The sequence below is a fragment of the Sus scrofa genome, chromosome 1, assembly GCF_054392235.1.
Source record: "Sus scrofa isolate SSC_HxYL_T2T_F1_AM1 chromosome 1, Sscrofa_HxYL_maternal_Yorkshire_Landrace_v2.0, whole genome shotgun sequence".
NCBI lineage: Eukaryota > Metazoa > Chordata > Mammalia > Artiodactyla > Suidae > Sus > Sus scrofa.
The window spans coordinates 52,834,155-52,860,877 of record NC_139383.1 but is presented as its reverse complement, the minus strand read 5'-3'; the positions used below and the strand labels follow the sequence as shown (position 1 = coordinate 52,860,877).

Below are 26,723 nucleotides of genomic sequence, written 5' to 3'. Positions count from 1 at the left end.
GTAGCCCTCGTGGCTTATCCTCCTGCACTTGTGCTCAACAATGAACCTGCTTTTGTTTTCCAGAAATCATTCACCTTCCAGTGGCTGAACCCAGCAGTGATTAGTTTCATTTGGATCTAAAGTCAGAGGAAGGCTCACACAGAACCCCAAAGACATCAGCTCTTCAGGGGAGCTACTGGAACAGCTTCCTGTTTCAGAGGAGCTTGATAGTTTGCACATGTGATCTTCAGGGGTTGGTGGAAATCATGACTGGAGGAAATCCACTCTATTAGGCAGAATTTCATTTTTGACTACTTCCAGAACTTATAAGAGTTATGTTGCTTAACAGCTGCTGGAAAGTTAAGTTTACCTTTTTTCCTTTTTTTGGGGGCTGAATCCATGGCATATGGAAATTCCCAGACTAGGGGTTGAATCAGAGCTGCCTACACCACAGCCACAGCAACACCAGATACTAGCCATGTCTGCAACCTACACTGCAGCTCACAGCAACACCAGATCATTAACCCACTGAGAAAGGTCAAAGATCAAACCCGCATCCTCATGGATACTAGTTGGGTTCATGACTCGCTAAGCCACGACGGGAACTCCTAGGTAGTTCAGTTTTTAAAATTTATGTATTTATTTATTTATTATTGATTCCTGTTCACTGACTTTTAAAAAATTATTTTTATTGGAGTTCCCATTGTGGCTCAGTGGTAACAAACCTGACTAGCATCCACGAGGATGCAGGTTCGATCTCTAGCCTCACTCAATGATGGACCCGGTATTGCTGTGAGCTGTGGTGTAGGTCACAGACTTAGCTTGGATCCTGTGTTATTTTGGCTGTGGTGTAGGCCAACAGCTATAGCTCTGATTCAACCCCTAGCCTGGGAACTTCCATATGCCACAGGTGTGGCCCTATAAAGAGAAAAAAAATTTTTTTATTGAAGTATAGTTGACTTACAATGTTGTATTAATTTCAAGTCTACAGCAAAGTGATTGTTTTATATACATATTCTGGTCCAACTGGAGCTACAGCTGCCGGCCTATACCACAGCCACAGCAATGCAGGATCTGAGTTGAATCTGTGACTTACACCACAGCTCACAGCAACATCAGATCCTTAACCCACTCAGTGAGGTCAGGGATCGAATCTGCAACCTCATGGTTCCTAGTTGGATTCGTTTCTGCTGCGCCATGACAGATATATATTCTTTTTCAGATTCTTTTCCATCCATGTTGCTGACAAGGGCAAGATTTCATCCTTTTCTATGGCTAATAATCCTGGCTAATATTCTTTTTTTATGGCTATATATATACATATATATATTCCACATCCTCTTTATCTGTTCATCTATTGATGGGCACTTGGGGTTGCTTCCATGTCTTGGCTATTGTAAATAATGCTGCAATGAACATGGGGTGCCTGTAACTTTTCCAGTTAGTGTTTTTGTTTTCTTTGGGTAAATACTTAGGAGTAGAATTGTCAGACTATGTGGTAGTTCTATTTTTAATATTTTTGAGGCATCTTTATTAAATCCTTAATATTTTTGAAGTTTTTCCTTAGTGGCCGCACCAATTTACATTCCTGCCAAAAGGGCATAATGGTTCCTAAGGAGGTCCTTTAAGTGAGGAAGATTCATATTGACAGTTGATTGACAGTCTCCTCCCGCCTCTCTTCTGTGTTCTTTTTTTCTTTTTTCTAGTCTCTTTTCTTTCCTTCTCTTCTCTTTGGGCCACTTTCTGAATGTCTCAGCAAGTGGAAGTCACAAAATCTGTGAAGTTCATTTTGAAATTTGGTCACCTTGAACTAGCAGGTCAGAAAGATTTTGATTTTCAAACATCAGAAACTCCTGAAGTAGTAGCATCTTAAAATTTGGGTTCTCTGGAGTTCCCATCATGGCGCAGTGGTTAACGAATCCAACTAGGAACCATGAGGTTGAGGGTTCAGTCCCTGCCCTTGCTCAGTGGGTTAACGATCCGGCGTTGCCGTGAGCTGTGGTGTAGGTTGCAGACGCGGCTCGGATCCCACGTTGCTGTGGCTCTGGTGTAGGCCGGGGGCTACAGCTCTGATTCGACCCCTAGCCTGCGAACCTCCATATGCCGCGGGAGCGGCCCAAAGAAATAGCAAAAAGACAAAAAAAAAAAAAAATTTGGGTTCTGTTGTGGCAGGTAGCTTAGGGTATTAGCATTCGATACTGTTCTTCCAGGCTTATAGTCAAATATGTAACAACAGTAGTGATGAACGTCTGTCTGGTGCTTAATAAAGTAGCTATACAGGTCCTAATCTCACTTAATACACACAGCTACTTCGTGTTTGTGTAATATTTTCTCAGTTTTACAGAGATATTAAATCATTGCTTAATATCACACCTCCACTAAATCACAATGACGGGGCATGAACCCTGGTCTCCTGACTGTAATTCTGACTGACTTTTTCAATACAGCATGTGCTCAATGCTTATGGAATAATACTGAGCAAAAGTGCCCAGAGTCATGTGTATGATGACAATATAAAAGGGAAAGATTTCTTTTCTTTCTTTCTTTTCTTCTTTTTTTTTTTTGCTTTGTAGGGCCACACCCTTAGCACATGGAAGTTCCCAGACTAGGGGTCGAATCAATCGGAGCTACAGCTGCTGGCCTACACCACAGCCACAACAACACAGGATCCAAGCTGAGCCTGTGATCTACACCACAGCTCACTGCAATGCTGGATCCCTGACCCATGAAGCAAGGCCAGGGATTGAACCTATACCTTCATGGATACTAGTCAGATTCATATCTGCTGTGCCACAATGGGGACTCCCAAAAGGGAGAGATTTCTTAGGAAAGAATTACCCAAAGAGACTTATGACCAATGTACTCCGTAAGTCCATGCCACTGAGGTAGGCATCGGTCTTGCAGAGGTTAATGACAACTAGGCTGTTTTTGTGGGTAATGGCTTGTGTATGTGTGTTTCAGTTTTTGCTTGGTAGTTAATAATGTTCTTGAATAAGTTAGGAACTGGTGTATTGATTATCTCATGGCCAAGAAAAGCTTTGATACCATAAGGTAATGCATTGGTAGTAAGAAACATTTAAATTTTATTTACTGTACCAGCACTGGTTTAGAAAACAACAGCTTGTAAGAGGCTGCAGAAAACACTTTGTCCAGGTGAACCTGATGTAAGGAGCTCTGATTCTCAGAAGGGTAACTGGTATTATCAAGGACAAGGGAATTTTTGCTCTTTCTACAACTCTGTACCATTTCTTATAGGTTTTTCAGGGGGATAAAACTCATGGCATATATTTGGGCTAAACAACCTGTTGAGTGTCATTGTACACAGAGCTTTCTCTATTGTTCTCTTGAAGAAAAATTCTAAAATTCAGAGACTACCTCTGGCTGACATCAAATCCTTCTACATACCTGAAGTCATCATTTCAAGCACATGGTCTCAGGTGGAGGCTGTATTCAGATGCTTACTCAAAAGTAGATCTCTACTATCTGCTGCTGTATGCATATTTATTTATTTTTAAGGGCTGCACCTGTGGCACATGGATGTTCCCAGGCCACGGGTTGAATTGGAGCTGCAGTTGTAGGCCTATACTTCAGCCACAGCAATGCCAGATCCAAGCCATGTCTGTGATCTACAGTGAAGCTCAAGGCAACACCTGATTCTTAACTCACTGAGTGAGGCCAGAGAATGAACCTGAATCCTCATGGATACTAGTCAGGTTAATTACCGCTGAACCACAACAGGAGCCCAGGGAGTTCCCTTCATGGCTCAGTGGTTAACAAACCTGGCTAGGATCCATCAAACCAGACTAGGATCCATGAGGATGGGGGTTCGTTCCCTGGCCTTGCTCAGTGGGATAAGGATCTGGAATTGCCCTGAGCTGTTGTGTAGGTCACAAACTTGGCTTGGATCCTGTGTTGCTGTGGCTGTGGTGTAGGCTGGTGGCTGCAGCTCCAATTTGCCCCTAGCCTGGGAACTTCTACATGCTGCAGGTGCAGTCCTAAAAAGCAATAAATAAATAAATAAATAATAATAATAATAAAAAGCCCATAAATGTATCTTCATCACAGGAATAGCAGTAAATAGAAAGAGGACAAACTGGCCTTCAAGAATACGTCATTACTGGGAAAAATTACTTCAGGAGGACCAAATCTTAAGCTATTTCAGAATAAACCTAAAGCAACTGAAAAGGAGGAAAATAATAATAGGAGATAACATTATATGGAGCTCTGCTGGGCAATCAGAAGATCCTCTTTTCCTACAGCTGCCAGGGCCTCAGTCACTAGTGATGTCTCCTCCATCCACTCCACTCCCACTGTTATCAATGCCCTTTAGTTGCTACTTCAGAACCCAGAACATCTTTTTACCGAAACCCCAATTCCCAAGCCCCTTGTGGATCCATCAGGAAGATACAGCTCATTTTCCTTTGCTGCAGAGATACCTTCACTTCACACCTACAACGGGATGCCCATACCACCAGCAGAAACCATCTTTGATTGGACACCTACCCTGGTCTTTGTACCAGGCCCTTTATGTCAATTATCCCACTTATTCAATGAGCTGAGTATTGTTGTTAATTAGTATGGAATTATTTTCAAGGACCAAAGTTCCTCAAATTGTCACTGGCTTTGAGCAGCACTGACTGTACTATGTGTTCCTGCCAAAGTTGGTTTGGGGGACAGCCCTCATCATCTTCTTAATGGAAGGAGTTTGGTATTTGATATTTAACATTTAGAATTTACTGGGATACAGCATCCATAAACTACCAATTGCATTTTGTACTTAATGTTGATACTTTGGGATTTTTTTTTTTTTGGCTGCACTTGCAGCATATGGAAGTTCCCAGGGCCAAAGATCAAATCCAAGGTGCAGCTGCAGCATATGCCACAGCTGTGGCAATAACTCCTGGGCTTTTTTAAAAAATAAATGGGGATTTTCTTTTTTCACCAAAGCCTAGCACTAAGAAACATTCCAATTCAGGATGCTTTCATTTCCTTATTTATTTTGGATACTTCCTTAGTTAGCAAGATGTCCATTAAGTGCAGCATGGACAATTTTATCTAAAAAGTATCCAAGAGTTCCCTGGTGGCATAGTGGTAAAGGACTCGGTGTTGTCACAGCTGTGACTTGTTATTACTGTAGTGGCATGGGTTTGATCCTTGGCCTGGGAACTTCTACATGCCATGGGTGTAGCCAAAAAAAAAAAAAATCCAGACATATATTTTGTTAAGGTCTTCGGTAATGTACTATAAAAAGGTATAGTATTCTAAATTTACTTTACTTCACTCTGGAGACCTAGTGTATGTTCTTATAAAGAACAAAAGTAATAAGCTCTTTTGTTTGCTTTTTGTGTCTTTTTAGGCTTCAGACAGTTTCATTAATGGGTCAGTTAATACTAACAGACCCACTATGGACCAACAAGGCCTTTTTATTCCTAGAAGCTCAATGTCTTAGAAAATTTTCACTCTTGTAGTCAAGACTAGATTTTTTTTAAAATAGAGACATAATTAGGCCATTCAAAAACCCTATTAAATACAGATTAAACTTCAGTCAAAAGAGCACTCCTGAAATGGAAATCAATGAATAGATGCTGTTTTTCCCTGCAAGGCATAGAGATGATCTTGAAAACATGCTTTGTGGTTTTTTCTGGCAACAGAAATAAGCTGGTGACTAAGTGAGAGGTATATTGAGAGTTTCCCACACACCATTTAACATATAATACAGTGATTCGGGAAGATGGCAGAATTGAAGGACTGGAGCTCACCTTCTCTCATAAAAACAACAAAATTACAGCCAAATGCTGAACAACCTTCAACCAAATGGACTGGAAACTTTCAAAGAGATATCCTACTACAAAAGACAAAGAGGAGGCCACATCAAGAGCATTCTACACAATAACCAAAACATGGAAACAACCTAAATGTCCATTGACAGAAGAGTGAATAAAGAAGATGAGGTACATACACACAAGGGAATATTACTCAGCTGTTAAAAGGAAAGAAATAATGGCATTTGCAGCAGCATGGATGGACCCAGAAATTATCAGGTTAAATGAAGTCAGGAAGACAGTGAGACACTAACATCAAATGCCATCACTTACATGCGAAATCTAAAAAAAAAAAAACCACAATGAACTTCTTTGCAGAACAGATACTGACTCACAGATTTTGAAAAACTTATGGTTTCCAAATGAGACAGGTTGGGGGATGGGGGATGTGCTGGGGGTTTGGGAATGCTATAAAATTGGGTTGTGATGATCATTGTACAACTATAAATGTAATAAAATTCACTGAGTAATTTAAAAAAAACATATAATACAATGATTCTGATTTGTGATAAGGAGAAAGGAAGATTGATGGAAGGGAGGTTTCCTGGAACAGCTGCCAGGTAGATTCATCAACAGTTGCATCTCAATGGAGAAGGGGCACCTGAGTGTCTCAGTCATCCAAGCACATTAGAATTATCAGAGAGAAGCAAAAACTATATTTAAATTCAGGTCTTTGCTTTGAGGGCTGGGATAATAATTTGTCTTCCCCCTGTTGACTAGAAAAGCCTCCTATTTGCTCAGTTTACACAGTTTATCCTACCATGAGTCATAGATTCTCTTTTGTTCTCTACACATAAAAAGTATTTTAAGAATCTCAGATGACTGCTCTCCTTTGGATTTTCCACTTTTCTCCTTTCAAAAGGCCATTATTGCTTGTAGTGGAGGAGGAGGAGTTGAGAACCAAATTATTAAACCAATAGAATGCTTTGCTATCTAGGCATAAATCTGACTAAGGAGGCAAAAGACCTGAATGTCAAAAAGTATAAGACACTGATGAAGGAAATTGAAGACAGGAGTTCCTGTCATGGCTCAGTGGTTAATGAACCCAACTAGCATCCATAAGGACATGGGTTTGATCCCTGGCCTTGCTCAGTGGCCAAAGATCTAGTGTTGGCATGAGCTATGGTGTAGGTCATAGATGTGGCTCAGATCCCATGTTTCTGTGATTGTGGCATAGGCCAGCAGCTGTAGCTCTGATTGGACCCCTAGCCTGGGAACCTCCATATTCAGTGGCTGTGGCCCTAAAAAGACAAAAGACGTAAATAAATACATAAATAAATAAATAAATAAAAATAAATAAATTGAAGACGACACAAATAGATGGAAAGATATACCATGTTTTTGGATTGGAAGAATCAATATTGTCAAAATGACTATACTACCCAAGGCAATCTACAGATTCAGTGCAATCCCTATCATATTACCAATGGCATTTTTCACACAACTAGAAGAAAATATTTAAAAATTTGTATGGAAACACAAAGTACCCCAGACAGCCAAAACAATCTTGAGAAAGAAAAACACAGCTGGAGGCTCTCAGACCTCAGATTATACTGCAAAGCTACAGTAACCAGACAGTATGGTACCGGCACAAAAACAGACATATAGATCAATGGAACAGGATAGAACACCCAGAAATAAACCTACACACCTATGGTCAACTAATCTATGACAAAGGAGGCAAGAATACAATGGAGAAAAGATAGTCTCTTCAATAAGTGGTGCTGGGGAAACTGGACAGCTACATATAAAAGCATGAAGTTAGAACATTCTCCAGCACCATACACAAAAATAAAGTAAAAATACATTAAAGACCCAAATGTAAGATTGGTGTAAGATAGGATGTCATGAAACTCCTAGAGGAAAACATAGAACACTCTATGACATAAACTGCAGAAATATTTTTTGGATCTGTCTCCTAGATGGAAATTACCAACAAGAAATTAATTTCCAAAATATACAAACAGTTCAAGCAACTTTATATATATATAAAATAGAATAAATATCTCAATCAATAAAAGGGGAGAAGATCTAAACAGACATTTCTCCAAAGAAGACACACAGATGAGCAGTAGGAATATGAAAAGATGCTGAACATCACTCATTATTGGGGAAATGCAAATCAAAACTACAATGAGGTATCACACCAGTCAGATTGGCCAACATTAAAAAATCTACACATAATAATTTCTGGGTGTGGTGAAAGGGGAATCTTCCTTGTTGGTGGGAACTTAGTTCAGTCACTATGGAAGATGGTATGGAGTTTCCTTAAAAAACTAAAAATAGAGTTACCATATGATCCTGCAATCCCACTCCTGGGCACATATCTGGAGAAAACACTAATTTGAAAAGATACACGCATCCCAATGTTCATTACAGCACTATTTAAAATAGCTAAGACATGGAAGCAACCTAAATGTACATTGACAGAGGAATGGATAAATGTACATTGACAGAGGAATGGATGTGGTACATACATACAATGGAATATTACTTAGCCACAAAAAGAATAAAATAATGCAATTTGCAGCAACATGGATGGACCTAGAGATTATCATACTAAGTGAAGTAAGCCAGACCAAGGTAAATACATGATATCGCTTATATGTGGAATCTAAAATATGATACAAATGAACTTATTTACAAAACAGAAACAGACCCACAGACATAGAAAACAAACATATATACATATCTGAATCACTTCGCTGTATACCTGAAATTAACACAACATTGTAAGTTAACTATACTTCAATAAAAAATGGTTGGGAGTTTCCACTGTGGCTCACTGGTAATGAACCTGACTAGTATCCATGAGGATGCGGGTTCCACCCCTGGCCTTACTCAGTGGGTTAAGGATCTGGCGTTGCTGTGAGCTGTGGTGTAGATCACATTCATGGCTTGGATCCTGCATTTCTGCAGCTGTGGTGTAGGCTGGCAGCTGCAGCTCTGATTTGACCCCTAGCCCGGGAACTTCCATATTCTGCGGGTATGGCCCTAAAAAAGACAAAAAAAAAAAAAAAAAAAGGTTAATAAAACTGAATGCTTTGTTACCAAAGGTACAATCCTATAGACCTTTACTCTGATGATTTAAGGGAAAAAATCTTCCTAGGAATATAATTGTCATTCTTATTCATTTTATTGCTGCTATGCAATCAACAAACATACCAAGTTCTGCTGCCCACAAGCCCTGACAAATATCGTGGTCCTTGACAAGAGTTCTATTAGAAAGGAATACAAAAATATAATACCTTTTAAAATTGTACCACCAAAAATCAAATACCTGGAATAAACCTGACCAAGGAGGTGAAAGACTTATATGCTGAGAACTATAAAAGATTAGTCAAGGAAATCAAAGAAGACACAAAGAAATGGAAAGATATCCAATGCTCCTGGGCCGGAAAAATTAATATTGTAAAAATGACCATACTACCCAAAGTGATCTACAGATTCAATGCAATCCCTATCAAATTACCCATGACAGTTTTCACAGAACTAGAACAAACAATCCAAAAATTTATATGGAACCATAAAAGATCCAGAATTGCCAAAGTGATTCTGAGGAACAAAAACCAAGCAGGAGGCATAACTCTCCCAGACTTCAGTTTTACAAAGCCACAGTCATCAAAACAGTATGGTTTTGGTACCAAAACAGACATAGAGACCAAAAGAACAGAATAGAGAACCCAGAAATAAACCCAGACACCTATCATCAATTAATCTTTGACAAAGGAGGCAAGAACACTACATGGGAAAAAGAAAGCCTATTCAGCAAGTATTGCTGGGAAACCTGGACAGCTGCATGCAAATCAATGAAACTAGAACATGCCCTCACACCATGCACAAAAATAAACTCAAAATGGCTGAAAGACTTAAATATAAGACGAGACACCAACAAACTCCTAGAAGAGAACATATGCAAAACATTCTCTGACATCAACCTCATGAATATTTTCTCAGGTCAGTCTCCCAAAGCAACAGAAATAAAAGCAAAAATAAACCAAAGGGACCTAATCAAACTGACAAGCTTTTGCACAGCAAAGGAAACCAAAAAGAAAACAAAAAGACAACTTACAGAATGGGAGAAAACAGTGTCAAATGATGCAACTGACAAGGGCCTAATCTCTAGAATATACAAGCAACTTATACAACTCAACAGCAAAAAAGCCAACAACACAATGGAAAAATGGGCAAAAGACCTGAATAGATATTTCTCCAAAGAAGATATACAGATGGCCAACAGCACATAAAAAAATGCTCAACATCAATGATTATTAGAGAAATGCAAATCAAATCTACCATGAGGTACCACCTCACACCAGTCAGAATGATCATCCTTAATAAGGCCACAAATAACAAATGCTGGAGGGGGTGTGGAAAAAAGGGAACCCTCTTGCACTGTTGGTGGGAAAGTATGCTGGTACAACCACTGTGGAAAACAGTATGGAGGTACCTTAGAAAACTATGCATAGGAGTTCCCGTTGTGGCACAGTGCTTAACGAATTCGACTGGAAACCATGAGGTTGCCGGTTTGGTCCCTGCCCTTGCTCAGTGGGTTAAGGATCCTGCATTGCCATGAGCTGTGGTGTAGGTTGCAGACGCGGCTCGGATCCCGCGTTGCTGTGGCTCTTGCTTAGGCCGGTGGCTACAGCTCCGTTTGGACCCTTAGCCTGGGAACCTCCATATGCCGCACGAGCAGCCCAAGAAATAGCAAAAAGACCAAAAAAAAAAAAAAAAAAGAAAACTATGCATAGAACTACCTACCATATGACAAAGCAATCCCACTCTTGGGCATATATCTGGACAAAACATTCCATGAAAAAGACACATGCACCTGCATGTTCATTGCAGCAGTATTCACAATGCCAAGACCTGGGAGCAACCCAAATGTCCATCGACAGATGACTGGATTAGAAAAATGTGGGATATATACACAATGGAATACTACTCAGCCATAAAAAAGAATAAAATAATGCCATTTGCAGCAACATGGATGGAACTAGAGACTCTCATGCTGAGTGGTAAGTCAGAAAGAGAAAGACAAATACCATATGATATCACTTATATCTGGAATCTAATGTACAGCACAAATGAACCTTTCCACAGAAAAGAAAATCATGGAGCAGAACAGACTTGTGGTTGCCAAGGGGGAGGGGGAGGGAGTGGGATGGTGTGGGATTCTGGGGTTAATAGATGCAGACTATTGCCTTTGGAATGGATAGGCAATGAATCCTGCTTTATAGCACTAGGAACTATGTTTAATCACTTGTGATGAATCTATACAGGTACATGTAACTGGGTCACCATGCATACAGTAGAAAATTGACAGAAAACTGTAAACCAGCTAAAATGGAAAAAATAGAAATGATTATAAAAAAAAAATCTTTAGCACATGTTTATTTTCTATCTGTATAAGAATCATGATTTTACTTTTATTTGTTTGGAAAACTATCCTTTAACAACCATATAAAGGAAAAAGAGGTTTTTGAATGGGAAGTTTTGAAATTCAGTGTCTATAATCTCTGATCTCACAGATGGTTATCACACTTCTCTTTTCCCCTTTTTATACCGTAATTTTTGTCCTCTAACTTCAGCTACTTCCCCCCATCCCCTGCCCTTTTTAAGCTCAGATAAACTTTGAAGAGTGGCAAAACAATGTAGCAATTGGTGGCTTAAAGCTGTCCTCTACAAAGGTACAACCAACTAACCAACAAACATATGAACATTTTAATCACAGGTAACAAAATTATTTGTTTTTGTTTTGGCAACAGTTTAGTACTCAAATACTACTGATGATTTCTAAGAGAACTTGACCTTGTTGGATCTAACAGATGGGGAAACACCTTAGATAATTACAAGTGCTGCATATTTTTCATCTAGTTATTGGTGGGAAGTTTACATTTTTATTGGGACCAATCATGGGAATCACTACACTTCATTCACAGGAAATGTCTCACCACATCCAATACATAAAAACAGATTTTCATACTTACTGTGCCCCACCAGAGAGCATCTGCATATGTAGAAAACTCCTTATTGGCATCCTTTTCCACCAGATAAACAAGGAAAGATGAAAAAATAAGAACCAAAAATCCTATGTACCACGCTGTGATTAATTCCTAGATATAAAAGGAAAAAAAGATTTTTAGAGGCAACAAATCTTTGAAAAGAAAAAAAAATCTGAGTATGATTTCATTAGTTTTACTACTTCTTGCATATTTATGATGATTTTTAGATAATCCATGTGTCCCCAAATTACTTTAATCAATTTCTAAAGACTAAGTCTGTTTTTGATAAGTTAATATCATGGCAGTCAATGAAAAAGTTAAAACCTCTTGCCCTGTAGCTCAGAAAGCAAACCTCACCTTGCTGTGAGCATAAACCACGGAGCCCAGTAACTTCCAGGTGCCCCCTCGCCGGTCCATGCGCACCATGCGGAGGATCTGCAGGAAGCGGAGACTTCGCAGTGCAGACGTGGCAAAAATGTTACCCTGAGTTTTTGCAGAAACAACTGCAATCGAAGCGATAAGAACAATGGTATCTGAAAGAAAGAGTTGGAAATGGCTGTAAGTTTTAGTTTTCAGAACAATATTTCTGAAAGGGTCTCTCTGACCTTTTTGGGGCGCAAGTATACAGAGCTTCAGTCTGGGCCTGGCATAGTGATACTTGGGCTCTGTGATATCTGAAGCAGGAAATGGCAGCATAGGACCCCTGCTGCTTTAGTTCCTACCCCTTTGGTCATGCTATACTTTACTTAAGCAGTTCTGGACCACTTGCTATTTAACTTGCAAGAGCCAGACCATGGCCTTCAGAAAATTTGGTGTTCGGGGGGGCCTTAGGCTGTGGGGCAGCCCTCTATAGCATCTCTGGTGGCAGGGACGCTCCTGCCAGCAGGAAGGAGCCTCTGCCTGGGGACACTGGGGCTTCCTGGTTGATGCCACAGAGGCATCATAGCCCGCGCAGCTGGGAAAATGCTGCTTTGCAAGATCATGTCACTTGTTTGGTTGCTAAAGAAGCTTGTAGCTCCTTTCTGAAAAAATATTTACTTATGTTGTGGAGCCTGCAACTTTACAGACTGTTCAACAGAGTCTGAATATTCTAAGCTCTCTGCCTAAAGAACTTTTTATACCTGTCAGTCAATTATGGGCAGTTTTGTACACACATAAATTAATAATACATTTGTTACAATAGAGTATGTAATTATATTGCATGGGAATAGATATTTAATGTTTGACATATTGACATTTGGCTTAAATAATATCTGCCCTTTTGTGAGCTAAAAAGAGCAGCTAATGAAAGCAGAGGAAAGATAAATGTGGACTTAGTCATTTCAAGTGTAAATATGTAAGTAGGCTTTGAAGTGGGAGGAGTGAAGTGGAAATGAATGGCCTCCTATGGGGATGTTAAAATCAGTTAGCTTGACCTTACCATCCTCAAATAAAATGTCCTTCCTGCTCCAAAGTAGACTGTGCACGACCAGGCATCCACTTGCCAAGAAGAGTTCCCCTGCATGGGTGTTGTATTTACGATGTTTTGTGATCTTCAGGGGCAACTGCTGTATGGATGTGTATTCTTCATTCAGCTCAGTCCTTCCTACACTCACAAAGATCTGGTCCATGCTGTGGACTAGGAAGATCTTTTGAGTCACTTTCCTGGTTCCCCTTTTGGGTCAGGACTTGAAGAGAGAGGGACAGGGGCTGGCAGGACAAGCGTCAGCCAAAGGGATTTTTCCAGTCCGATTTGAGCACTGAGACTTCATGCCTTGATACACAGAGGGCCACAAATGGATCCTTGAACTCTCTCTCTCTGCAGCTGTTGGGAGTGGGAGGGGACTAAACATGTCGCTACAGGCACCAAAGACATTAAAGTCAGTTGCAAAGTAGCATGTACAATGTAGTCTATTTTAATAAAAAAATTATACAACTAGGAAAAACATGAGGATTATACTATTACTTCTCTCTAGGTGTAGAGCTTGGGGTGAGCATATGGATAAAAGGACTTTTCACTCTCTTAAGTTATTCATTTCAGGACTGTTGGAATTTTATAACAACAACAATGTCTTGAAATCAGGAAAAACTTTAAAAAAGAGTTGAATATGAAAGAAATCTCTTCGTTTTCATCATTTGGAGGGACTTACTTCTGAGGCAAGTGGTTTTCAGACAAGAGACATTCCTTATGTGGCCCTGCGGGATATACATTTTGCTTTTATTTTTCATACCCTCCTTCCTTATGTGTACAAAGGAAAGAAAAAGGCACAATACTCTATTTACTATGTGAAAGTATTAGAGATAGCTGAAATGATTAATTGGCTAGTATAGGGGTACAGAAAACACAGACTTAAAATTTACTATGTACCAGGCACTTTCCTTAGTTCTAAGTTTTTTTTTTTTTTAACATATGTTGTATTATTTTAATTCCCATAACAAATGTGTTGGTTAGGTATTCTACAGATGAAAAGCATATATTGCATCAGTTCAAAAAAAATCAGCTATAGAGTTGTTACAGTACAGCACAAAAAGTAGGCTGTAAAGTTAGTTCATTAGGCAAAATGCAGAAAAAATAAAAGGAAACCTGTGGGTTTGAGACAATTTAAAAAACTATGCACACAGTGAATCATCATCTAAATGTTTTAAGTCACAAAATATGCAAAGGTAACCACAGATTTGATTGAACACTCTCATTGTAATTCAGATCTGAAAGGCAAGAGTTCAATAAAATGAAATCATAAATGAACAACCAAATGGCAAACAATGACTGTAAGTCATAAAAATGATTCTGGTTGGGTTGCAATCATTCACTGGGATTTTGTTGCCAGTACCACCTAGGTATTTCTTAGGTTAATATTTTATAAGTTATGAGTACTCCATACTTTTTATTTGTTCTGTAGTTCATTACTTAGCAGAATGGACATTTCACAAGGTTGGCTACTTGTATCCCAAATATCTAGAACAGTGCCTGAAATGTGATAGGCACTCAATAAATGTTGATAGAATAAACTTATGGTAATGAACATTTACAAGTAGCTTGACCTTTGTTCTCTTAGCATATTGGTGGCTTAATAACTGGAATATCAATCTAAAATACTCTTAAGTGAATCAAACCAGCATGGAATTCTATAGCAACACTTCATAGCCATTATCCATTAATGCTTATAAAAAGCAAATCTAAGATTTACCTTTTATTAAATTGGGTAGGTACTTTAAAGACGGCTTCATAGGAGACTCCTGAATTCCCTTCCTTCCTCAGATACACCAAATGAACAGCTACATAGGCAGTAATTTCCTCTCAAGCAAATCCAAAAACTAGCTAAGGGAGTCACTGGGAGAATATGAAAATGTTCACATCAAAATGGGCAGGAAAGTATGAGATACACACTTGCCACAAACCCTTCTCTCCTGGCACAGTGCCAAATAAACAGAATGGGACCTCCAACTCTCAGCTTCTCCTTGAGAGGCTAAAGGTTTGAACCTCACACTTAGCACTTCATTTTTAAGACTCCCACCAGAGGCATGGGTCCCCTAACACCTAGCTCAGGGAGCCGATGGGGTTTGCATCCTTGAGAACCATAAGACTATAACAAAGAAGAAGGAGTTAATAGGTGCAAGCAGACACTGCAGCCATCATCCACTGCTCAGTGTACAGGCAGAGATGACCACCTCTCAGTCTTTGCCTGAAAGGATTCTACTTGTGTACTTTGAAAACTGCTGCCTGTGGGTCAGGCCTCTAATGTAGCATGCACCCAGGGAGGCCACAGAAGCCACTGGACACCTCCCCTGCCCTCTCCCTCTGGCTTGCTCCAAGTTTCCAGTATCTTCTTCAAGGAGCTTTTATATCCATCTGGTGCCCCAGCTTTTGAAGATGCTGCTTGAGAGAAAACTCCTGGGTCACCTGGCTCTGACAGCCAACAGGACTTTCTCTCAGGAGTCCCACAGGACCACAGCAAAGAAAGAAGTTCTTAATGGGTTTAGGGGTCCCATAAGCCCCCTCCCTCACTCCATGGCCATATAACTGGGTCCAGTGCAGAGGGAACAGGTAAATGCCCACCTCCTAGTTTCTCCCTGGATGGGGCCTAACTATAATACTTTCCCAACTGCTGCTTGAGGGTACAGCTTCTAACTGGCCTTCATCTGGGAGCTGGCTGTGATCCTCCCTTTTGGGAGACTGATGGGTCCTGGCACATATTCAACAACTGGGAGCCGCTAAGAACAGGGAAGGTGGTTAGACAACCATGGAGGTTTTAGAGACAAATAGAAGCAAAGGCTAGGCTAATTAATGATGTTCATCTCCCACACAAGACCAGTCTCTCAAGACTGAAGGAGGCAGCTGTTCTTTCTAATACACAGAAACCAACACTGAAAGTCAAGGACAATGAAGAAACAAAATAATGTGTTCGAAACAAAAGAGTAAGATAAACTTCTAGAGATGGATTTTAATGAAACAGACAACCTAGAAGAAATAGCTAAATTCCTAGAAAGACATAACTACTGAGGCTTGAATTGTGAAGAAATAGAAAATCTGTTCATACTAATTACTAATAAGGAGATAGAATCAGTAATCAAAAACCTCCCAGCAACAAAAAAGTACAGGACTAAATGGCTTCATTAGTGAATTATACACATTTAAAGAATAAGTACCAATCCTTCTCAAACTTCTCCAAAAAAGCAGAAGAGGAGGAAACACTTCCAAACTCATTTTACATAGTCAACATCACCCTGATATCAAAACCAGACAAGGACACCACAAGAAAACAAAAGTACATATCCATGATGAGCATAAAAGTCCTTAATGAAATCTTAGCAAACTGAATTCAAACCACATTAAAAGGATCATGCACCATGATCAAGCAGGATTTATTCCATAGATTCAAGGATGGTTTAATATCTGCAAATCAATCCATGTAATATCATATTAACACAAGGAAGGATAAAAATTATACAATCACCTCAACAGATGCAGAAAAAACATTTGACAAAATTCACATACTTTCATGATAAAAACTCTCAACAAAGTGGATATAGAGGGAATGTACCTCAACATGATAAATGTTCATACTACCTAAAGCAATGATTCAATGTAATCCCTATCATATTTAAATGGCCTTTTTCATAGAAATAGAACAAATAGTCCTAAATTCATATGGAATGACAAAAGACCTTGACAGCCAAAACAATCTTGAGAAAGAAGAACAACACTAGAAACATCACACTTTCTCATTTCAAATTATATTACTAAGCTATAGCAATCAAAAAAGTATGACATGAACATAAAAACAGACACATAGGTAAATGGAACAGAACAGAGAGCCCAGAAATAAGCCCATGAATACATGGTTAATTAATTAATTAACAACAAAGGAGCCAAGAATATACAATGGGGAAAGGATAGTATCTTCAATAAATGGTGTTAGGAAAACTGGATGCTCACATACAAAAGAATGAAAGTGGACCACCATGGTACACCACTCATAAAAATGAACTCAAAATGGAATAAAGAGTTAGTAACACCTGAAACTGTAAAACTCCTAGAAGAAATATGGGTTAAGTTTCTTTTTTTTCTTTTCTTTTTCTTTTTAGGGCTGCATCTGAGGCATATGGAGGTTCCCAGGCTATGGGTCTAATCAGAGCTACAGCTGTTGGCCTACACCACAGCCAGAGCAATGCAGGATCCGAGCTGCATCTGCAACCTACACCACAGCTCATGGCAACACCAGATCCTTAACCCACTGAGCAAGGCCATGAATCGTACCCACAGCCTCATGGTTCCCAGTTGAATTTGTTTCCACTGTGCCATGATGGGAACTCCGGGGTTAAGTTTCTTGACACTGGACTTGGCAGTGATTTTTTTTTTGAATTTGACACCAAAAGCAAAGATAAAAAAGCAAAAATTAACAACTGAAACCATAGCAAATTAAAAAGCTTCTGCATAGAAAAGGAAACCATCAACAAAATGAAAAGACAATGACAGAGAGAAAACGTTTTCCAATCACATATCTGACAAAGAGTTGATATTCAAAAACACAAATAACTTGTACAACTCAATAGTAAAACAAACAAACAAACCAAATGATCAAATTAAAAATTGGGGAGTAGATCTGAATAGACACTTTTCCAAACAAGACATACAAATGGCCAGCATATGTTGAAAAGGTGCTCAATATCAACAATCACCAGGGAATGCTAATCAAACCTCATTACTTGTCATAATGCCTGTTATCAAAAAGGCAAGAGATAACAAGTGTTGGTAAGGATGTGGCAAAAACGGGAACACTTACTTGTGCTTTGTCCGTGAGAATGTAAATTGGTGCAGCCACTATGGAAAACAGTATGGAGGTATCTCCAAAAATTAAAAATAAAACTATCACATGATCCAGTAATCCTGTTTCTGGGTATATAGCCAAAGACAATGAAAACAAGACCTTGAAGAGAGAGATGCACATCCATGTTCACTGCAGCATTATTCTCAATTACCAAGATACAGAAGCAACTTAAACATCCATCTATGAATGGATGAATGGATAAAGAAGATCTATCTATCTATCTATCTATCTATCTATCTTTTGAAATACTGTTCATCCATGAGAAAGAAGGAAGTCTTAATGTCTGCAAAAACATGGATGGGCCTTGATGACATTAAGCTAAGTGAAATAAGCCAGATAGAGAAAGACGGATATTGTACATTGCTCATATGTAGAATCTAAAATGTAAACTCATAGAAACAGGGACTACAATTGTTACCAGGGGGTCGGGGTGGGGAGAAGTGGGGAGATGTTGGTCAAAAATTAAAAACTTCCAGTTATAAGATCAATAAATTCTGGGGATCTAATGTACAGAATGGTGACTACAGTTAATAATACTGTATTATATGTTTGAAAATTGCTAAGAGAGTGAATCTTAAATGTTCTCATCACAAAAAAAGAAATGGTAATTATGTGATGTGATGAGGTGTTAACTAATAATCATTTTGCAACATATAATTGTATCATCTTAATAGGCTGTACATCTTAAACATTATACAATGTTTATGTCAATTACATTTCCAAAAGCTGGGGAAAAATTAGGTAGGATAGTTTAAGATGTACACTCAGTTCACTGTCCAAAATGTTCTTTGTAACCTAGGAATGTTGTCTTAAGTGAAGACAGAACTTTTTCAACGGTAGGAGCTATAGACATGCCTTGGAATTCACTGGCTTCAGATTCGTTTGTTTTATCTGCTCATATGTTAACTGAGTCTCGAGCATTGCATTAGACATTTGCATTAGAAATGAATATTCATTCGTCCATCTGATCATCAATCTATTGCAAGTATTTATCAAGTCCCTACTATGTTCTAAGCATTGGGCTAAATGCTTCATGTGCACCAGTGGTTGCCAGTGGGGACAATTTTGTTTCCAAGGGGACATTTGGCAGTGTCTGGAGACGTAATTGGTTGTCATAACTGGGAAGGGGGTTGCTACTGGCATCTAGTGGTAGAGGCAGGGGTTGCTTCAAAACATCCTGCAATGCCTGGAATAGGACTTTGAAAAAAGAATTACCCAGACCCAAATGTCCATAGTGCCAAGATTGGGAAACTCGGAGATACGTCATATTTATTCTTCCAAACAACCCTATGAAGTAGATAGTATTATTACCATTGTCTTCTTATGAGTGAGGAACTGAGGCTGGAAGGGTCAACTAGCCAAGCACAGTGTCTGTAAGTGGTTGAATGGGCCCTTACTTAACTCCTAAACTAAGCCTTTAAGAGCTATGGTACACTGTTTCTGGATTAAGTAAATCCTGAGTAGGGGTATACGGGGTAAGCAGTTGTGATGGGTCTTGGGAGGGAGAAAGGGGTAGGCTGCAAAGCAGGTGGATACTAAAGCAAGAATAAACTGTTACTGCATAAAGCATTCAGGAAAGAAATAAGGACAGGGGGAATAAAGCAGAAATAAAGTGATACTGAAACAGATGGCACTTTAATGGATACATCAGGAGAAAATGGGGTTAGAGAAAAAATAGAACTGCTAATAAATAAAGAGGTGCTCCAAATCTCATGGGGAAAAATAAAGCATGTAATCCTGAGCTCTTAATGTCTCTCCCAAAGAAAACAGAAGTGAACACGTTAGGAAGTAGTGAAGAAATAGTTATTGATTACAATAAACTCTTTAGAAATATGAAACATAGGCTTATAAGGTATTAGGAAGTAGGCTCACACACTTACTGAATCACTTAGAATGATTTATGAATGAATTCTTGAGACTTGAGGAGATTGTAAAGATTTAAATGAAGTAAATACTGTAGTGATATTTGAGACACATAGAAACTGTGCAAGAGCTTGTTATTAGACTCCACTGGAACTTTGCTCCAGTATCACATAGTTGGCAAAATCAATACAAATTGATCATCCTGGACCCTGTGTAAATGGGATTAGTCACTGAAATACTGAAAAGCTCTCATTATAAGGTGTATTCACATCCAAGGTTACCTGAGCAAGGGCCCAAAGACTGGGTTAAATCAAGGTCAACTGTACATCTGAACTTGACAGCTGTGTTTTGTTGCTACAATTATATGACATAATGTACCTTTTGGAAAGGACATTTTAGTATACTTGCCTTAATTTAAAATCATAAAAGAAAGAACTAAATCATATGGATTAAACAAAGCATAGCCAAACACTTTTAAACTAGTGATTGTTAGGAGAGAGAAATTTTCTAGAAGTAAACCACAAAGTGGGTACGTCTTGACACCTACAAACTGTCCTAAAGACTTTAGGCTTTAAAAATTTTTGTAAATTATGTTAGAGTCTCACAAAAGTTTCCCCTAATAGCTAAATTAAATTTCCCTCCTGTACTTTAAGCTCATTTCATTTTCTTACCTCTGGGCAGCACAGAAGTGCAGCAAATACTACATTTCTGATGTTTACACCCTCTTCTACCAACTTTTTTGTTCCAATTCCTTGAGCTCTTTTCAGTGGCCTCACTATAAGTGAAATGTTGCATAATTTGAATAAAATATCTGTTTTAAAATTTAAAAATAGCTGGTATAAAATAGCAAAACCATAAACATGTATAAGAAGTAAATTTATATAATTAAATTCCTTATTAATGAACCTTAGGTTATTTTAATTTTTACTATTAAAATGGTGCTAAATTTGGAGTTCCTGTTGTGGCTCAGTGGTTAACGAATCCAACTAGGAATCATGAGGTTGTGGGTTCGATCCCTGGCCTCACTCAGTGGGTTAAGGATCCGGTGTTGCCTTGAGCTGTGGTGTAGGTTGCAGAGGCGGCTCGGATCCCGCGTTGCTGTGGCTCTGGTGTAGGCTGGAAGCTACAGCTCTGATTCAACCCCTAGCCTGGGTATCTCCATATGCCGCAGGTGCGGCCCTAGAAAATACAAAAAAAAAAAAAAAAAAAAAGATGCTAAAATGAACATCCCATTATACATATTTTCGTAAGTATTCTCTGTAAGGATAGATTCCTAGAGACTGGACCATTGGGTTGAAAGCCAGCACCTTTTGAGTTTTGATATCAAAGTGCCCTCCAAATAATAACAATTATCACTAACAATGTATGGAAGTACTTATTTTTCTCTCTCCTTGCTGATGAAAATAGTAATAGTAATAAAAATAGCTAAAATATACTGTTTACTGTGTGAAAGATACTGTTCTAAGCATTTTCATATACAACGTGGGATATAAATTTGTAATCTTTGACAAAATAAGACAAAACATCATTTTTTTTTTTTGTTCTTTAACAGATTTGGAATCTCATGTCATTAAGAAGTCATAGAAGTCAAGACATCTAGAAGGTAACTTTGCCCAAGATTACGAAAATTTCCTAGATTTTATTTGGGGTATTTATATGCCTGTTTAGTTAATGTATGAACTTTGTTCAGAATGTTCTTTGTGGCAAAGGTAGCTTAGGTGTCCACTTCAGATGCAGGCTTTTCTTTGGGGGTATAGGACTATCCCGGGGGAATGGGCTGCCCATCAGGGATGACACTTCCCAGGTCTGCTTGCTTCTGGGTGATGTGACTCATCCTAGCTGACAGAAGGTGAATGGAAATTGTGTGTGCATTTCTAGGTTCAGAGGAATCAGATGGCCTTAGATGTGCTCCCTTTTCCCATCTTCCAGAGCTGCATGTAGGTACCAAGGATGGCTTAAGGAGCCTGACACTAAAGATGGCAGTGCCTCTGTCAGCCTGATTCCTGAGTGACTGTTTAGAGCAGAGCCTTCAGCATACACCCCATCCCCCAGCAAGAAGCACTTTCATTGGACTGCCACACAAGTAAGAAATGAATTTTTATTTTGAGAAGTTTTTGGAATTTGAAGATTTGTATGTTATGATAATCGACACTACTCTAACTGATACATCTTTAACTTTCAGGAAATATGTTTGTCTCTGTGGTGAAGTAGAAAAATAATCTGCCTTATAGTCAATTTTTCCAATACCACCTAAATAAAAGTCTGTTATTCTCCAAATGTTTCCATATACTCATTGAGAAGTCTGTCTCTAGATTCTGTGCTGTTTTCTTGCCAATTCCTGCATCAATATGACACTAGATACTAGGTAGGGTAATATCCTTTTAATGTTATTCCTTTTAAAAAATATTATCTATAATTCTGAGGTTATTTTTCCAGGTAACTTCAGAGTAAATCTATCAATTAAAATAAACCAGAGTTCTGGAATTCCCATTGTGGCTCAGCAGGTTATGGACTTGACATAATTTCCATGAGGATATGGGTTCGATCCCTGGCCTTGCTCAGTGGGTTAAGGATCTGGTGTTGCCTCAAGATGTACATAGATGACAGATGTGGTAGCGATCCAGTGTTGCTGTGGCTGTGGTTGTGGTGTAGGCCTCAGCTGCAGTCCCAATTTAATACCTAGCCTGGGAACTTTCATATGCCACAGGTGTGGCTATAAAAAGAAAAACAAACAAACCAAAAAACCCCCTAGAGTTCTGATACAGATTGCATATTAAATTTAGAGGTGAATATCTTCTTTATTGCCTCCTTCATCTCATATTCACTGAGTTGTTTAGTTATGTTGATTCTGCTCTATAATATCCTGGCTCAATTTTCCTCTTCCCATCTGTCCTATCTCCCCCTAGTTCAGGCCTATGCTCCCTCTATCCTGGCCATCCCAGCAGACACTGACCAGCTTTTCACTCTCCTGTCTTTCCTTTCTCTAAACTCTTTTGTATTCTATCACCAGATTAAAATGTTAAAGTGATTACTTTTCTGATCAAAAATTTTTTTGGCCATGCCTGTGGCACATGGAAGTTCCCAGGCCAGGGATCAATCCCCGCCACAGAAGTAGCCAGAGCCACAGCAGTGATAACACTAGATCCTTAACCTGCTGAGCCAGGGAATTCCAATAATTTTTTTTTTGAGTACTTAGAATGAAGATCAAATTCTGCTACCTGGCTTTAAAGTGCTCTACAAAATGCTGCTGGCCTGCCTGTGAAGCCTTCCCCCTTCCCTGCCTGGCCAACTCTCAGCTGCCTCTAGAACTTAAGCACCAGGCTGGCAAGGAAGCTGCTTTCACGCTACTAGTGCCCAGCACTCTGAGGAACTCTCCTGTTACAACCCTGACTACTACTGCTAGTGGGAATCTGCTTGCCTGCTGGTCTCTGCCAGTAACTGTAGGAAACTGAAGGCAGGCAACAGCACTTCTTCTTCCTTGTAACCTCAATGCCTAGTTCAGTACCTACCATAGTATAGATGTTCAATACTTATTTGAAGGATCTCTATTTGATGGGTTATTTGCTTATAGTGAGTACATAAATAGAATAACATTTTATAACTTAGAGTCTCAGAAACAATACAGTTAAGTAGCCCTCATTTTGAAGCTGAGAAGCACAAATCTACAAAAGTATACAGAAGCTAAAAATATACCCACGAAGAGTGAAATGCAAAAAAACCCAAAAACCAAAAAACAAAAACCAACCCCCCAAACCCTTGGAAATCCACAAAGAGTGAAATGCAAAACAAACAAACAAACAAACAACAAAACCAAAAAAACCCCCAAAAACCAAAAACAGAAAAAAAAAAACTTGGAAAAAATATTTGCAACATAGATGATGATGGACAAAGGGTTGACTGTCCATAACATATAAAAATAAACTAGTAAGAAAACATGCTGGCAGAAAATTGGACAGAAGGCATAAATAAAAATTTAACTCTAGGAGGAAGTTAAGAATGGCCAATAGATAAATGGGAAGAAGTTCTTTATAATCATAGCAAGGTACTATTTAAATCTATGAAACTGACAAAGTTTAAAAAAATAGTATTGGCAAGGAGAAGGAGAAAAGTTCTTTGATGAAGATTTTGTGTTAACAATAAGATGGCTTAATTTTTTGGGGGGGACTTTGTAATTTAACCATTTGAAACCTATTATTTAAGTAATTTTACTTCTAGGAATCTAACCTAATGAAAACCTTTGTAGATGTTAACAAAGGTTTGCATAAGAAGACTTATTATGCTATTAGGAATAATATAAAAATTAGATCTTATAAGACTAGTGAAGGACTGTTTGGGGGTTGTGACACAAAGAAAGGAGTCGAAGGGTGACTTCAGGATTTTTGGCTTCAGCAATTAGTTGAATAAAAGCCCTTTGCTGTGATGGTGGACTACTGCAGAGGCAGAAACAGAAAGGAGGGGTACCTGGGGGTAAAATTAATGGTTTGATTTTGGCTGTATGTATCAATTTTGAGATGGCCTCTAGACATCCGTAGACAGTGGGTGAGGCTGGAGCTCGGGGAAAGGTCAGGGTTGCAGAGTCAGGCAACAGTGTGTGTCCCTGTGTGTTTTATGCTGCAAGACTAATCTCCAATATCATACTGAAACTACTGATTCATAGTGTGACCACAGATGTTTAATTTCATATGTAGATTACAGATTGGAAGATGTAAGGAAGTTGTGTTTGTGTATTTATAAAACACAAGGAAAGAAGCATTTGTCCTCTGAGAGTCACTGTGAATGAGTAGGAGGCAAACACATCTATTTAAGGCACACTCAAGTTTCTCGAATAAACTACCTAGGTTAATCCCATCAGTCCTCAATAAATCAAAATGATGAAAAGTCATGGGTATTTCCAGATGATTTTGAACATGCTTTAGGGCAATTATATGTTTGCTTTATATCATGTTCCTTTATACAGAAAGTACAAGAATGGCTTTTAGTCCTCAGATGTTTATAATTTTCACCTTGCACCTGTTTTCATACATACCAAATGGCAAAACTGCAGTCAGTTTCAACTCAACAGTATTTGCCTATAGGTCTAAATACCAGTATTTGCCTATAGGTCTAAAAAGAGATATGGGGAGTTCCCTTGTGGCTCAGCAGGTTAAGAATCTGGAATCACTACTGTGGCCCTGGGTTACTGCAGTGGCATGAGTTTGATCCCTGACTTGAGAACTTCTGCATGCCAGGGGTGCTGGAAAAAAAAAAAAGATTTGGATTCTACCAATGAATAATGACAGTTGAAACTTCTACTGGAAATCCCCTAGCATTCTATGATGAAATCCAATGCTTAGATATCTTGTTCAGTGTGATAACCAGAACATTTATGCACTAATAGTGAAACAATGATGTCATTACAGGTTTAAATTTACAGAGTAAAAACAAAGTACCTCAATTTCAATACTCCTATTTTGTATTTAACCCTCAGCAGTTAAATGAACTGACTCTGAATCCTGGCAGCCAGTTATGTTTAGTTGTATTGGGATAAGCAATTTTTCTTTGAGAAACTTGGTATTATTTTCAGGTGACCTGTAGGTTTTCATTAATCATCGCCTACTACTAAAAGTTTTTGAAAGGGTATCTTCAGGAAGTTCTTTGAATAGAAGAGAGCTATTTGGATTTTGCAGGTGGAGAGGCCATTTCAGCTAAAATGTCACTAACCAGGGACACCTATGGATAGGAATCCATTTCTAAGTATTATCTGGGGATATTGAGAATTACCTCATACACCTGGCCCTCAAGCTCTTGTGATACACAATTTCTTATTTTTAGAAATAAGAAATAGATACAGTTTAGGCTTCTGGATAATCCTCCAGGATAAACACTGGGGTGTGAAAATGGGCTTTTTCTTCTGTGAAGAATGAAGAGATAGTGCTTTAAGAGAGCAAATTTGAGTAAATACAAGCCCCAGATAAATACCTGACACTCATTATGATTCTGAAAATCCTACCTGTTGCCATGTGCAGATCTATTATAACCTGCTATTTGCCTTTTTAGGGGATTATATTAATCAAACAGATCGTGATTAATTAAAAGCTCCATTTTTAATGATCCAGTCCTTGGCAAAATCTTCCTCGTCGGTACTAGGTAAAGGACAATTTTTAGAACTTTCTCATTTCATATTCACTTTTAGGTATTGCTGTTTATGAACTCTGCAAAGTACACTGCTATTCTTATCTGTGCATAAAAGGAAAGAAACTGGGTCCCAGGGCGGCTTGTACAAGGTGATACAAGAAATTACTTCTAGAGACTGGGTTAGAATTCATAGGAACTGACTCATGGACCTGCAGCACAGACTGTGGAATGCACTGCTTCACAACAAATCCTAATGCCATGAAGACAAATCCTACTTTGGGCTCCCTTTCTTTTCATTATCAATCCCTTTCCTCCCATCATGAGCTTTCTGAATAAGACACGCTCTGTTTACAGGGGAACGAAAAGCAAAGTTTATTGGAAGCAGGTGATGATACAACCTGGGGAAGTTTTGTGCAGAGGCTGGAGATGCTCACAGAGGGCACCGCCATCAGGACAGTGTATTTTCCCACAAAGGAAATATGGAGACATACCAAGAAAAAGTAATTCAAAAACAGTTTCAGATGTGCACATTGAACATTATGACCAGCAACTAGTCCAGAAAACCACAGAAGTTCGATAAGAGGTGGATTCTGAAGTCACACGATGGCACATGTCCTGAGGATTAGCTACAC

The 26,723-nt window shown here is 38.8% G+C and overlaps 1 protein-coding gene across 8 annotated transcripts in view; it reads right to left on the bottom strand.

Annotated features, from left to right (window-relative positions):
- KCNQ5 (potassium voltage-gated channel subfamily Q member 5) overlaps positions 1–26,723 on the bottom strand; it is a 504,676-nt gene that overhangs the window by 95,278 nt on the left and 382,675 nt on the right. For all 8 annotated transcript variants that reach the window (XM_003480275.5, XM_003480277.5, XM_003480276.5 and 5 more), the window contains 2 exons: positions 12,164–12,339; positions 11,792–11,917 (listed from right to left, as the gene is read on the bottom strand). In XM_003480275.5, coding sequence (XP_003480323.1) covers positions 11,792–11,917; positions 12,164–12,339 — 302 coding nt within the window. The remainder of the gene's footprint in view (positions 1–11,791; positions 11,918–12,163; positions 12,340–26,723) is intronic.